This window comes from Liolophura sinensis, chromosome 10 (genome assembly GCF_032854445.1).
Source record: "Liolophura sinensis isolate JHLJ2023 chromosome 10, CUHK_Ljap_v2, whole genome shotgun sequence".
In the NCBI taxonomy this organism is placed as follows: Eukaryota; Metazoa; Mollusca; class Polyplacophora; order Chitonida; family Chitonidae; genus Liolophura; species Liolophura sinensis.
In genome coordinates this window covers 1,423,392-1,437,839 of record NC_088304.1, presented here as the reverse complement: position 1 = coordinate 1,437,839, position 14,448 = coordinate 1,423,392, and the positions used below count along the sequence as shown (strand labels likewise).

At 40.7% G+C, this 14,448-nt stretch overlaps 1 protein-coding gene across 3 annotated transcripts; it reads right to left on the bottom strand.

Annotated features, from left to right (window-relative positions):
• Positions 1 to 1,939: 1,939 nt before the first annotated feature.
• LOC135476516 (density-regulated protein homolog) lies at positions 1,940 to 9,678 on the bottom strand. 3 transcript variants are annotated; one of them, XM_064756558.1, is made up of 7 exons: positions 9,495 to 9,678; positions 8,436 to 8,581; positions 7,086 to 7,105; positions 6,159 to 6,249; positions 2,810 to 2,983; positions 2,282 to 2,421; positions 1,940 to 2,015 (listed from the first exon to the last, which is right to left on the bottom strand). In XM_064756558.1, the coding sequence occupies exons 2-7, from the start codon at positions 8,557 to 8,559 to the stop codon at positions 1,971 to 1,973; spliced, it is 594 nt and encodes a 197-aa protein (XP_064612628.1). In that variant the 5' UTR covers positions 8,560 to 8,581; positions 9,495 to 9,678; the 3' UTR covers positions 1,940 to 1,970. The 3 variants fall into 3 exon arrangements, with proteins under 3 accessions (XP_064612628.1, XP_064612629.1, XP_064612630.1); XM_064756559.1 differs by having other exon boundaries at positions 9,388 to 9,542; XM_064756560.1 differs by having other exon boundaries at positions 9,476 to 9,496.
• Between the last annotated feature and the right edge of the window lie 4,770 nt (positions 9,679 to 14,448).

The window sequence follows — 14,448 nt, the reverse complement described above, 5'->3', positions numbered from 1 at the left end:
TTCGCCATATTGCTGTCATGTGACCACCGAGCGCGTGACTATTTATGGGTGCACTTAAAATAGCAAGACTGAAGTACGGAAATGCTTTTGAGGGTACACGCACCAACTAACTGCCAGACTCATACATTCATGTCAGACATATGACCTGCTAATGTTGTAACAGAGAAGAGAACACATACGCTGATGAGCTACATGTAACACATGTCATACCCAGCTATAGCAGATACAATATCATAACATTGAAAATTTATTCAAATTGTGGCGAAGTCTGCCTTTCACTCCCAGGCAGCAGAAATAAGATACCGTTGGGGCGGTGGAATTCAAATCAGATACAGCATGACAAGATCAGTAATGCTGATTGAAACAAGCCAAGGATCTGATGGAGGAAACCAGACAAGGTCATTAGTGCTGGGTGAACCAACACAAGGTCCAGTGGTGCTGAGTGAACCAATTAAGGCAAGGATCTGTAGTGATGGCGAAAACCAGATAAGATCAGTAGTGCTGGATGAACTAAGGTAAGGTCCAGTAGTGATGAAGAAACCAGAAAAGATCTGTAATGCTGGGTGAACCAACACAAGGTCCAGTAGTGATGGAGGAAAGCAGACAAGATCAGTAGTGCTGGGTGAACCAGTGTAAGGTCCAGTGGTGATGGAGGAAAGCAGACAAGATCAGTAGTGCTGGGTGAACCAACACAAGGTCCAGTAGTGCTGAGTGAACCAATTAAGGTAAGGTTCAGTAGTGATGAAGAAACCAGAAAAGATCTGTAATGCTGGGTGAACCAACACAAGGTCCAGTAGTGATGGAGGAAAGCAGACAAGATCAGTAGTGCTGGGTGAACCAGTGTAAGGTCCAGTGGTGATGGAGGAAAGCAGACAAGATCAGTAGTGCTGGGTGAACCAACACAAGGTCCAGTGGTGCTGAGTGAACCAATTAAGGCAAAGATCAGTAGTGCTGGATGAACCAACAAAAGGTCCAGTAGTGATGGAAGAAACCAGAAAAGATCTGTAATGCTGGGTGAACCAATGTAAGGTCCAGTAGTGATGGAGGAAACCAGACCAGTGCTGGATGAACCAGTGCGAATTTCTGTAGGGATGGGGGAAACCAGATAAGCTCACTAGTGCTGTGGGAACCAAGGAAGGCTTTGATTGATTGACTGATTGTGGCTTAATGGAATGAACTAAAGAACTTTTCATACTTTGGGGGTCAGTTTTATGGTTTTAGGAATCCAAAGTGCTTGGGGTGAACTACTGGCAATCCATAATCCAGAAGGTTAGAATGCCAGAGCGGCGTAATGACTCAGCAGCCCGTCATCAATACAGCTGCTTTGAGTTCAAGTCCAACTCATGCTGGCTTCCTCTTCGGTCATACGTGGGAAGTTCTGGTAGCAACCTGCGGATGTTTGTGGGTTTCCTCATGGACTGACGGCCCGGTTTCCTCCCACTATAATGTCATCTGCTGCTGTATAGGTGAAACACCAATCGAACAAAATAAACCAGTGACAACACTTTCCCATGTGATGTACATGTCTATATTGGTGCAAGACAAAATGGTCTTCAACGGACATTAGGCTGCACTAACGGCCACATTAGTACCTTTGGTCGGCTATCAACCGTAAGGCAAGGGTGTCAATCAAGCCGGGATTTAACCAACACCTTGTGTGTTCCAGTGACTGAGGGACTCACCATTTGGTCATTGCCTACTTCCATTAAACATTTTCAAATTGTGTGTAGTCTCTGCCTACAAATGATCCTGAGAAGTTTACTTGTCAAATCCAATTTTCTCTACAAAACTCTACAAATGAAATCCACAATGTCCTGTAAAGCTGTCACAGACACTGAACGAAAATCATCAATATTTGATCTAATCATGTCTTTATTATGGTTATCTGTACAGTGTGTCGAATTTTACTGTTGCCTTGCCCTCCCCCCCCCCCCCCCCTCCCCAACCCAACAAAATAAAATTAGCTTCTTTCATTTCTTCATTTCTCCCAGATCATCAATGTCATCCTCATCAATCTGAAATGAGAAATAAACAGAATCAGCTGTGAAACATCGCCCATTGTCCAATACTAGTATCAGAATTCTTGTTTTGTTGTGATATGGAGTTAAGAGGTCATTTATATTTTTTGTGACGCCCAGAAAGTGGCCAACCCAATCAATGTAGGTTTGCCTCCAAAATCAAATGAAAAAGGCTCGTAAATCGCAATAAAAGTTGCTCTTGCACGTGCCAGAAGGTTTTTGAATAAGGGGTATATGTTGTCAGGGTAAAAATGTCACCTCACCTCTGGCCATTTCTCTGAGAGGATATCCAGCAAATCCTCCTTCACATCTCCCTGTATCACTATCTCGTCATCACCAGTAACAGATGACCCACATGAAAACTTGGATGAAAAGAATTTGCTTGCATCTTTCAGATCAATTTCTGAGAAACAGAAAAACAAAAATAAAACATCAAAGTAAATTATTCAATTCACAGTCGACCTACATTTTGACAGAAAGAAAAAGCTCTAAAAACAAAATGGTGCAAAATTAACCATTTCTCCAGATTTTCTCATTACTAAGGAGTCAAAAAACAAAATACAGTTTTCAAAAGATTATAGTTTTTTCATTTTAAAGTTTTACTTCAAACTAAAACCTGTTTGCCGTGATGAAATGCTGAGTTACTTGTGCCTTAGAAAATTGGATTTTTTAATCCACAGAGTAAATTAGCCTTTACATTCCAATCTACGCACAGAAACAATACAACAGTCAACACTTAGGCTGGTTTATGGCTGACACATAAAGAAATAAGCTTTGCACACCACACTCACCATATGTCCCTAAACCCATCACTATAGTAACCATCTTTTTCTTGCCCCGTTTTGACAGAGCTAGCTTCACTCCCTGGGGTTCGGCTTTTTTCTTTGTTTTGATCATTCCCTTTCCTCCTCGTTTTTGTCTCCTGGATTTTTTATCATCGTCTTCCTCTCCACCGCCGCCATCCTCTGCGAAAGAAATATAAATGTATATTTTTTTTTTTTGTGTACTGTGGTAAATGACTTGAAATTCCACGCACACCCCTCCATGACTGAGATGCAAATTTATTTATTTATTTGTTTGGTGTTTTACGTTGTGCTCTGGAATATTTCACTTATATGATGGTGGCCAGCATTATAGTGGGAAAATGCACATTTTGACTGATTTTAAGTTCCATTGATCATAGAAATGTCTTTTGTGGTTCCTTTGGAAGGTTGGATGATATCCTACTGGGAAGATGTTTCTGCACAAAAATGTAATATTTCCAGACAATTAATTGCCTGTACAACAGCAATTTCAGGGACAAATTTACTGTGTAAAACAATGAAGTTTTCAGAAATTTGTTGGATGGACTGACTGTTTTTCAGCCAATATGGCATTCAAGTCCATACACTATGTGAAAGTGTCAGTAATTTTCTGACAGCACTCCAGTTCAACTGACACACAAAACTGACTACTGTTGTACTAGAGAACAGTTTTGGAGACCACCATTTGGCTACAATCAAACAAATAACTATTTTCTGAATTCATCTAATAACCCTGAAACTCTAATGCAATTTACTTTCCCTTCCTCTAGCAGGTTGAAAACTGGAAAAGTAATCATACAGGGATTCATACACATTGATTTTTGACGACAGTATCCGGTGGTAAAATTCAGCTAAAATTCAATTCTCCGTTTTTCTGGTACAGATACTCAAATTTCTGGATAATCACTGAATCACACTTGAAAATATATGAGCAGTCGACTTCAATCGCCAATGGCCGCATCCGTGGCATCCATTCATCCAGAAATAGTGCTGGGGGAAAAGAAACATACTGTACGGGAGTTAATGGAGGAACAGAAACATAATGTGTAGGAGTGAGTGAGTGAGGGCTTGGAGTTTAACGTCGTACTATTTTTTTCCCACAATTTTCAGTCATATGATGACGAAGGAATCCTTAGAGTGCATGTAATGTGCCTCCATGTTGCAGGACAGATTTACAACACTCTTCTATCTAGTGCTGCTTCACTCAGATCGCTTACCGAAGACAAGTAAGCTGCCCCGCCTGAGCCATTATACTGATACAGTTCAACAAGTCGTTGCGCTATCCCCTTCATCATACTGTATAGGAGTTAATGGAGGAACAAAAACATACTTTATAGGAGTTAATGGAGGAACAAAAACATACTGTATAGGAGTTGATGGAGGTACAAAAACAGACCATAGGAGTTAATGGAGGAACAAAAACAGACTGTATAGGAGTTTCTGGCAGAACAAAAACAGACTGTATAGGAGTAATGGAGGAACAAAAACAGACTGCATAGGAGTTAATGGAGGAAGAAAAACATACTGTATAGGAGTTAATGGAGGAACAGAAACATAATGTGTAGGACTAAATGAAGAAACAAAAACAGACCGTATAGGAGTTAATGAAGGAAAAAAACAGACTATATAGGAGTTAATGGAGGAACAAAAACATACTGTATAGGTGTTACTGGAGGAACAAAAACATGCTGTATAGGTGTTACTGGAGGAACAAAACCATACTGTATAGGAGTTGATGCAGGTACACAAACATACTGTATGGGAGTTAATGGAGGAACAAAAACGTACTGTATAGCAGTTAATGGAGGAACAAACACAGTCTGTATAGAAGTTAACGGAGGAACAAAAACGTACTGTATAGGAGTTAATGGAGGAACAAAAACGTACTGTATAGGAGTTAATGGAAGAACAAAAACGTACTGTATAGGAGTTAATGGAGGAACAAAATACATACTGTATAGGTGTTACTGGAGGAACAAAAACCTACTGTATAGGAGTTAATGGACGAACAAAAACGTACTTTACATGAGTTAATGAAAACATTCAATGAAAAGATCTTCTTGTAAGGAATGTTCACCTTTTAAATCAAACAGTACTGCGTTTGACAGATTTAACATCAAGGTCAAGAAGTTCACAAACAAGGTCAAGACGTTCACAAACAAGGTCAAGACGCTCACAAACAAGGTCAAGACGTTCACAAACAATCATGTTTCAGAGGGAGTTGGACGAATCACTTTACTCTGTTTTTCTGATGAGAACAGAAATCTTCTCCGCTATCAAGACAGTCTGACCTTACAACGAATCAATGACGGTGAACACCCAGGGTTCCGTAATTAAAGCCACCTTGCAATTAACACATCAAATTTATTTATTTATTTGATTGGTGTTTTACGCCGTACTCAAGAATATTTCACTTATACGACGGCGGTCAGCATTATGGTGAGAGGAAACCGGGCTGAGCCCGGGGGAAACTCACGACTATCCACAGGTTGCTGGCAGACCTTCCCACGTACGGCCGGAGAGGAAGCCAGCATGAGCTGAACTCACAGCGACCGCATTGGTGAGAGGCTCCTGGGTCATTGCGCTGCGCTAGCGCGCTAACCAACTGAGCCACGAAGGCCCCTAAGACATTAAATTAAGGAGCAAGATGCTAGTTAAGCATTAATGGCAGGTAAATGAGAGAGTGAAAGTCCCTCTGAAAGAATCAAAAGTCTTGCAGTTTCCTTTGGTGTTTGGTATTTGGGGCCATGGAAAGACCCCTTCTGTGTGCCATTTGGAATTTACCATCTGGGTATTTAGACATGAAGTCAGCAGTTAATTGTTAACCCATCCATGACAGAACGCCCTAAAATGTTACAAAACATGAACTTTATGTCTTCTGTTATGTTGCATCTTCTGCTGATGCAGTCCTTCTCGCCCCCTGTAACTTACACCTCTCCCTACCCAATTTGCCATTATGTTTGAGAAGTATAGCTTGAAATATTCCTAAAGGTAAACACTCTGTTCCTGAGTTGACTGGGGGTTCAAACAGTGCTCTTAGTGTAAGACTGTTGGCAACATATGAGTTAGCACATTCAACAATAAGCATGTTTACTAAAGGGGCATAACTCATATAAAGCTACTCATCTGCGAGATATAGTCCCATATAGTGCTATAATGTCAAACACTACCGCTGACACTCCAGGATATCTGCCTACATCGTCCTGATTCATCATCACACAAAGAATATTATCAGGTCACACCAGGAAAATTTTGCGGACAAAGATTATTCTGCGGTTGAGGACTCTTTTGAACCACAGTGTTAGCCATGTTCAATAGGATTTCCTTCATATCTCACCTTTTTTCTCCATTAGTTTCTCAAACTCCTCGGGAAGGTGGTCTTCCAACCATTTTTTACATCGCTCATAATTTGGATGATATTCACAGTACTGAAACATTCAAACTCAAACATTTGAGTTGTGATAAAAAAAAGTACCTAACATTTATGACAGGTCACATGATACAGTGAGATCTTTTTTTGACTTTGAAAGAGTTTAAACTGGAAATTATACCAAAGACATATTATAGCTGTTAGGCCACACCAATTTAAATGTTTGTTTAAATCTATTTATTTATTTATTTATTTGATTGGTGTTTTACCCTGTACTCAAAAGCATTTCACTTAGACGAGCGCAGCCATCATTATGGTGGGAGGAAACCAGGCAGAGCCCGGTAGAAACCCACAACCATCCGCAGGTTGCTGGAGGACCTTCCCAAGAACGTCAGGAGAGGAAGCCAGGATGAGCTGGACTTGAAATCAAAGCGACCATATTGGTAAGAGGCTCCTGGGTCAGTGCACCGTGCTGGGGACGCTAACCCCCTCAGACACAGAGGCTCCTGGGTCAGTGAACCGCGCCAGCGTGCTAACCTCCTCAGCCAAGGAGGCCTCTTCATTTTTACAAAAATAAAACTAAAACAGAAAAAAAAACAAGTAATTTGCAGGAAATATGGATTGTTTCAACAATTAACCTAGTTAAAACACATACTGTGTTAAAACAGATATTTATGTGATTGAAACACCATGAAGAACAGGAAAAACCTAGAAAAAGAGAAAAATCCTTACTAACACATTGTTGCGCTTTTCAGCTGGTAAGTCACTACATGGCTGACATGCATCTGAACCATGGTGTCTGCTTTATTCCATCAAATTTCCTTTATATCATTTAAACATTTCCACCCAGTTTCTCTTGGAACTAAAGCAGCACTATACATCTAAGTTACTTACTTCTATTGGTAAAGAGCATTCTGAAAGACAAACATAGGAAATTGTATCAAAGTCCATTACAAGACAGTTCATAAGCAACAAGATTTACACCTTGAAAAGATTCAAACTCTAAATCCTAAATTGGATTTGTCATGCTGTAGCCTATGATATGAATTTATTTATTTATTTGATTGATGTTTTACGCCGTACTCAAGAATATTTCACTTATACGGTGGTGGCCAGCATTATGGTGGGAGGAAACCGGGCTCGGGGAAACCCACAACCATCTGCAAGTTGCTGCCAGACCTCCTATGATATGAATGATCAAATGAATGTTTATGGCTCAAAGCCACTTTGGTCATACCGCAGCCATGTTGTGGTGAGAACATGTTAAAACCAGGAGATGGTAAAAGGCTATCAATGAGAAAGAAGATACAAAATCAAAGAAATATAGATGGACAATAAGACAAAAATAAGGTAAAAGTTGAAAACCAATTTACATGCTTGGAATCTAGAAAAATGTACATAAAACTGCACATTTATAAGAATTAGATTTTATAATACATATAATACATGTATTTATTTCTTTATTTTCTTCATTTGTCTTATGCTGCACTCAAGATTATTTCGTTCACAACAGCAGCCAGCATTAAGGTGAGGGGGAACCGAGCAGAGCCTCAGGGAAACCCTTGACCATCTGCAGTTTGCTGACAGACCTTCCCACGTACAGTCAGAGAGGAAGTCAGCATGAGCAATCACATTGGTGGGAGGCTTCTGGGCCACTGTACTGTGCTGGCACTCTAACCACTCAGCCATAGAGGCCTCAAATACATTATATAATAATGACCAATAGCTTGTGATGGCACAGTAAAGTTAAGCCATACTCATCAATCGTCACGGTATGGCCGATGTGGTGTTAAGCCATAATCATTCATTCATATTCATTAATTTTGACAGTGTGCAGAGCATTATTTCCGACGGGAATCCAGGAAATGACAGGAATCTTCTGGTCACATTCACGCGCAGGTTTGACATACTGAACAGTGAATAAACATGAATATTACTGATATCCAAAGAGTCAACAGAGCTGATATTAAACTAATGAATTTCTATTTTCACCCTTGGATGAAATTCTCCTGACATTTTAACTAGAAAAAAAATTATTTTGACCACATAACTTAAATTGGTTAAAAAGGCACCAAATTAAATTCTTTTTATTCAGTAAAGAAAAATGTTAAAAAGAAAATAAGGATAATCATGGAGCTTTTTAATTATCTTTTCACTCCTGATGATAATTTGGGGGGTATATTTCCAATTAGACAACTTCTGTGGTTACCTTTATAACAACTTAAGCTAATGGTTGTCACTTACCTCCACAATATGTCACCATAATAGGATAACGGACATCTTTTTGTGCTTTTGGTCTGTCGAAAAATGATTTTCCACTATCACCCGCGCTGTCAGCATTCTTGGGAGATGCATCTACTTCTGCCATATTTGATGTTCAACCCCAAATACTATTAAAATTAACAAGACAAGGAAGAAAGAAAATACCATTAGTTGAATAATCTACTTCATTAATTGATGCAGTTTTCCTAAATTCAATACTTAAACAAATATGTTTCTGTAAATTATCATGTGGACCAAAGCAAACAATGCAGCAATGGATGGTCCCAATGACACCATACTTATAGTGCTGTCTAAGTGAAGTATCATACTCAATACAACATGTGCTACATCATCTCCACAACCACAAGACCACCCCCCACCCCACCCCCGACCCCCCACCCCCATCCCCCACCCCCCGGCACTCAGGGGTGAACTGGGTGTTGGTCCCATAACACCATAACACATGCACTTACGTCTTTGAGATACAAGCATTGTGTTAATTACAACATTTCCGGCATACATTTACAACTGTCATTGTAGAATAATTAAAGGAAGGAATGGAATTTTGAGTTTTTTCGGGCTTTGCAATTATTCTTCCTTAATATTTCACAACACAGGCCAGACAAATTTCCTTCAAAGTCGTTGATTGAGCGGCTTCCTGAAATGATAATGTTGCTTGGCAGTCCAAAAATACTGGTCAAATAAAAGCTGATCATAAATAATTACAGCACCAGTCCAAAGAAACACACTATAAATCCTACAGTACAGATAAATACAGCGTCGACAAATTCAATAAACTGGTCTATGAGCTGCAAACTATGATAATGTCACTGACAATGAAATCAACATATTGTTTACAATAACTTCATTAGCTCAACATGTCACATAGTTTGATCACACAGTTTTCATGTCGGTTCAACTTCGACACACGTGCCTACAGAAGCTTGAATAACACCACTTTCTCGTGAGCAGATGCTGGTCAGTCTTCTTGCGGAATAAAGAGATGTGCAAAGATTTCTTACGCTCGGATGTCAACATTACCTGCCTAACCATGTGCATGTGTAGTCTCTAAACCGTTCTGCTATGTCAATTTCCGTTTAGACAAACGTCTGGTAATGACAAAATTTCAGTAGACCTCAAGAAGAAGTCGCAATCTTGTGAGAGCTTCTCATCCATAGGAATAGGTTGAAAAAATCTGTCATATTCATATTTCATATAATGATTTACCAAAAATTTAGATTTTTCTACTTCAATGAGTATGGACCAGAAATAATTGTCTAAACAGACGCTGTTTGTTATAAAGGCTTATGGACAATGAAAGCTGGTAGCATGAGGCTAGTCACATATGCCGGAAACGAAAACCTAGCATGCGCGAGAACAAAATGAAATGTTGCGCGTGTTTTGACAAGTTGAAAGCGTCAGAAAACTTTATGATGTGCGTTTTGGAAAACTGTGAGATTGTTTTTGTGTCATTAAGTGTGACAAACAACGGATAAAGATTGACGTCCAGCCGAGGAGAAGTAAGTCATGTCGATCAATACTGCACTAGTGTACACAGTACACAACTTGACCTGCAAGACATTTGTGTAACAACAACAACGCCGGGTTATAGTCAGTGTTAATTGTCACGAAATTTCATAGTTTAAGGTCAAATCAACTCGTGGGAATTTTAAAGCTGATTTTGCTGTCACGTGGTAGAGTGACGTGAATTAATTGAAGAATCAACTTTTCAATGAACTCCCGAGAAAAGGCATTAATCTTGTCTTTACAAAGGGTAGTCAAAATTTTGCTGACTAAAACTTGTAGCCACATTCGCATTTCAGGATGCACGCCACAACACTCGCCACAAAAGCGCAACCATGGCCAATTTAGCATCCAGTCACGGTATCCTGTCAACTGATCCAACAGCTGACTGACCCAAGACAACTGGCCCAAAAGTACTGAGTCAACTGGCCCAGTGGTTTTATCATCCAGTTTTATAGATAAAAAAAGTCTTTTTCAGGATAACATATCTAGGGTAACTTAAGGCTGGTTGCCTTCTGGTTGATATCACACAATTTTCTGTAAGCCTACTTAATATAACCAGTTATCTCTGGTGAGATCTGTCAAGACGGTTGAATGTGAAAAGAGAAATGGCTGACTGGGTGAAGTGAAATTCTTTTTTGCAGGACTGCCATTAGCTGTTAAAATTCAGACAAAATATATGTGACTTGAAATAAATCTTTTTAGACATCACATCAAGTACAGCAAAAGGAATTTTGAGACCTATGTATAGTCAGTGTGGCTTTGATTGTAATACTTTAACATTGTGCCTCACATGTAACAACACACAAAGAATATACTGCAGTAAAAAAAATTTTGTGATTTGCTTTGAACTTGATCTTTTGACTTTGAGTTTGTTTTGGGTTAAGCCATTCACAAAAAAATGTTCTGAGCCTTCTTGCCTTGAGCTTCCAACATCTCAAGGATATGCATATCAACTGGTTGTTGATTTCTTATGTCACAAAATATTGTACAATGTCTTTATTATAAGAATTCAAGTTGCAGGTGTTTTCTACAGAAGAAAAGCACAAGATATGTAATGTAATGGGGAAAAAAGTTAATCCATTGCTGAAACTGAGTCTACCTCTAAATGATTTAAGGACCTTGACTGAAATTCGCCATATTGACCAGTCATTCAGTGCATGGTTACAGTGCATGTAAACTGTCGTGTGGAAACAGTTCACCACACAGAGCTTGATACAAAGGACAGAAAATTGCATGAATCCTAGCAATAACTACATGTTAACCCCCCCCCCCCCCCCAAAAGATCTTTATGTGTGAAATTGTGCACTGTTGGTGTTATACCACATACATGTAGCTTGAATTATTGAACTGGTTAACTAGTGGGACCAGTTTTCTTGGGTCAGTTGGCCATTGGGTCAGTTTGTTGCAGACAGTGGCCTTTGAAGTTTGAGGTTACAGCTGCCAATAAAACAGCAACATTTCAAACTAACACTTTCTTCTTGACATTTTCAGTTTCTCCATTGTCTTTACAATAAGCTTGGAGGTATTTATGTAAGGAGGAACAACTCAGGCTCTTCAAAGTGTTTAATGTACGATACTGACACAGCAGGACTCAGGCTTTGTTTTAACAGAGGATTAACCTGTCTGTGCTTATGGCAGATGATCATGCATGCGCTGTCCAGACCAGCCGCTTTTGACACCGGTTGTGAAAGAAACTCAGCAACCAGTCATGCGTCGCTTGCTCACAACAGAGGCTGCCGGGAGAGATGACCAATAATGAAGATAGATAGATATAATAGAATGGATGCCAGATCACTTTGATTCACTTATCACAACAGAAGAAATTGGCAGTTTCCATGGGAATGTCATGCTTGAAAGTAAATAACATGAACAAAAACATGCTCGCGGTGAATTGAAACGCGTTGCATTGTTTGACGACGACAAGATAGGCCTACAAGTCATGTTAGAATTTCATCTGTTTCGTCTTCATTTTCAACAAATATATGGCCAAAGTTTTTGTTCTTTTTTTGTTGTTTTAACAGTTGTCCAAACTATTCATAGGTATTTATTTTACTGAATTGTATGCCTTTGTATATGGTCTTTTGGGATTAGCCAGTAAGGTGTACCACACGTAGCCAGAATATTTCACCCCAGATGGGTTCTAGTATTCTTAAAAACAGTAGGAATCTGTTTGCATATAGAACGTACATATATACTATATGCCAATGTACAAGTGTGGACCGCATTACTGTCCGATGGGAGTTGGATAAGTCAAAGTGGGTAAGAAACCGCTTATGGAACCCTGAATTGCCACGTGCGGTTTCTGTTAAATAGTTCCCTGATGTTATTTTTATGAACAGCATATCGTTGGTTGTGCAGAAATGGGATTTTATGGCATTCAAGCATGACCAATTTTGGCTATTTTTGAAAAAGGCCCATGTATTTCAAATGGGCAATTTTCTCAATTTTCAATCATCATTTTAGCAAAATTGAGATCTGGGGCCGATAACCCTTCAGCACCCGGTAAATCACACAAACTAATGCTGATTGAAAAACATAATTTTATCGAACTATGCCCACTGGAATACAGCGAAAAGTTACAAAATGTTCCCGATTTCTGACTAAATATCACAAACTACAAACTATATCTTGCCATACAGTGGTCGCATAGATGCGAGCAAAATGATCTCTTTGATGCAAAAGTATGACCTTATTACTTCTTTGTTGTGAGCAGAATTTGGAAAATTTTCATTCAAAGTTTGATGGGATACTTTTCCTAACAGTTCTTCCTAACGTAGTTGGCTTACTTGCTGTGAGACATGGTATCATACATTGAACATCAATTGTTTTCTACTCATTCAGAGTAGAAAGGCACAGCAGGTATGTCTGGCCGACTTGCCGGGCCGACTTTGCGAGTTGTTCCTCCTTCCACGTATACCTCCATGCTATGAGTTACTGCGAATGGGGACACGGTTTCCAATCCAGAATTTCAATGAAATGGATGTTTAATGTAGTAAGCGTGCCATCACTGGGTCAAAGCATCGTCAAACAATGGCGGCTGTGTGACAAAGTCTTGGACACCTCTTCTCCGTTCAGGCTTTTAGTTGTACCCACCATTATGTGCGCAGGGACTGCTTGTGTCGCACATGCTGAAACTCTTACTGATTTTAGATGGAGCAACTTCTGACTAGAATTGCAGCATGGTGTCATGGTTATCACATTATCTGCTATAAGTTTTAGACAGAAAATTTGGAATTATCCAAAGGGAAAACAAAATTTGCCAAAACTTTCCTTCTGGGAGACGAGATGTCTCAGTTACATGAATGATAGTAGTTACCTTCCATTGGTTCATGCCACTAGTTCACTAAATCAAGTGATCTACCACCGTGTGTGCAGACATTGCTTAACATACCTGCTTGGCATGCCAGGAGTACAGACTGTAGCTTAGCCTGCCTGAGTACAGACTGTAGCTTGGCCTGCCTGGAGTACAGACCGTAGCTTGGCCTGCCTGAGTACAGACCGTAGCGTGGCCTGCCTGGAGTACAGACCGTAGCTTGGCCTGCCTGGAGTACAGACCGTAGCTTGGCCTGCCTGGAGTACAGACCGTAGCTTGGCCTGCCTGGAGTACAGACCGTAGCTTGGCCTGCCAGGAGGACAGACCGTAGCTTGGCCTGCTAGGAGTACAGACCGTAGCTTGGCCTGCCTGGAGTACAGACCGTAGCTTGGCCTGCCAGGAGGACAGACCGTAGCTTGGCCTGCCAGGAGGACAGACCGTAGCTTGGCCTGCCAGGAGGACAGACCTAGCTTGGCCTGCCAGGAGTACAGACCGTAGCTTGGCCTGCCGGGAATGCAGACGATAGCTTGGCCCGCCGGGAGTACAGATGGTAGCTTGGCCTGCCAGGAGTACAGACCGTAGCTTGGCCTGCCTGAGTACAGACCGTAGCTTGGCCTGCCGGGAATGCAGACGATAGCTTGGCCTGCCGGGAGTACAGACGGTAGCTTGGCCTGCCAGGAGGACAGACCGTAGCTTAGCCTGCCAGGAGTACAGACCGTAGCTTGGCCTGCCGGGAATGCAGACGGTAGCTTGGCCTGCCGGGAGTGCAGACCGTAGCTTGGCCTGCCGTGAGTACAGACCGTAGCTTAGCCTGCCAAGAACACAGATGGTAGCTTGGCCTGCCAGGGGTACAGACCATAGCTTTGCCACTCAGGTTGTTCTGTGATCCAGAAGTCTTGCCAGGTGACTTAATTAGCCGTTATTCTTGCAATAGCCATTTTGAATTTTTTAAATGGCCATGATATACATAAGAAATCATCTTTATAACATTAATCACAAATAAATATATAGACCGGCATGGGCAGGGGTGTGCAGCTTAGTCAGGGGTGTGCAGCTTAGTCAGAAGTGTGCAGCTTAGTCAGAAGTGTGCAGCTTAGTCAGGGGTATGCAGCTTAGTCAGAAGTGTGCAGCTTAGTCAGGGGTGAATTTTTAGTC

Bases quoted from the DNA above. Each gene is read 5' to 3' on its own strand.
- LOC135476516 (XM_064756558.1), bottom strand. From the start codon at position 8,559: ATGGCAGAAGTAGATGCATCTCCCAAGAATGCTGACAGCGCGGGTGAT. The intron at 2,984-6,158 runs GTGAGATATGAA...TTTCTTTCGCAG, and splicing joins GAAACTAATGGAGAAAAAAG to AGGATGGCGGCGGTGGAGAG. The intron at 2,016-2,281 runs GTGAGGTGACAT...TTCTCATTTCAG, and splicing joins TCTCAGAGAAATGGCCAGAG to ATTGATGAGGATGACATTGA.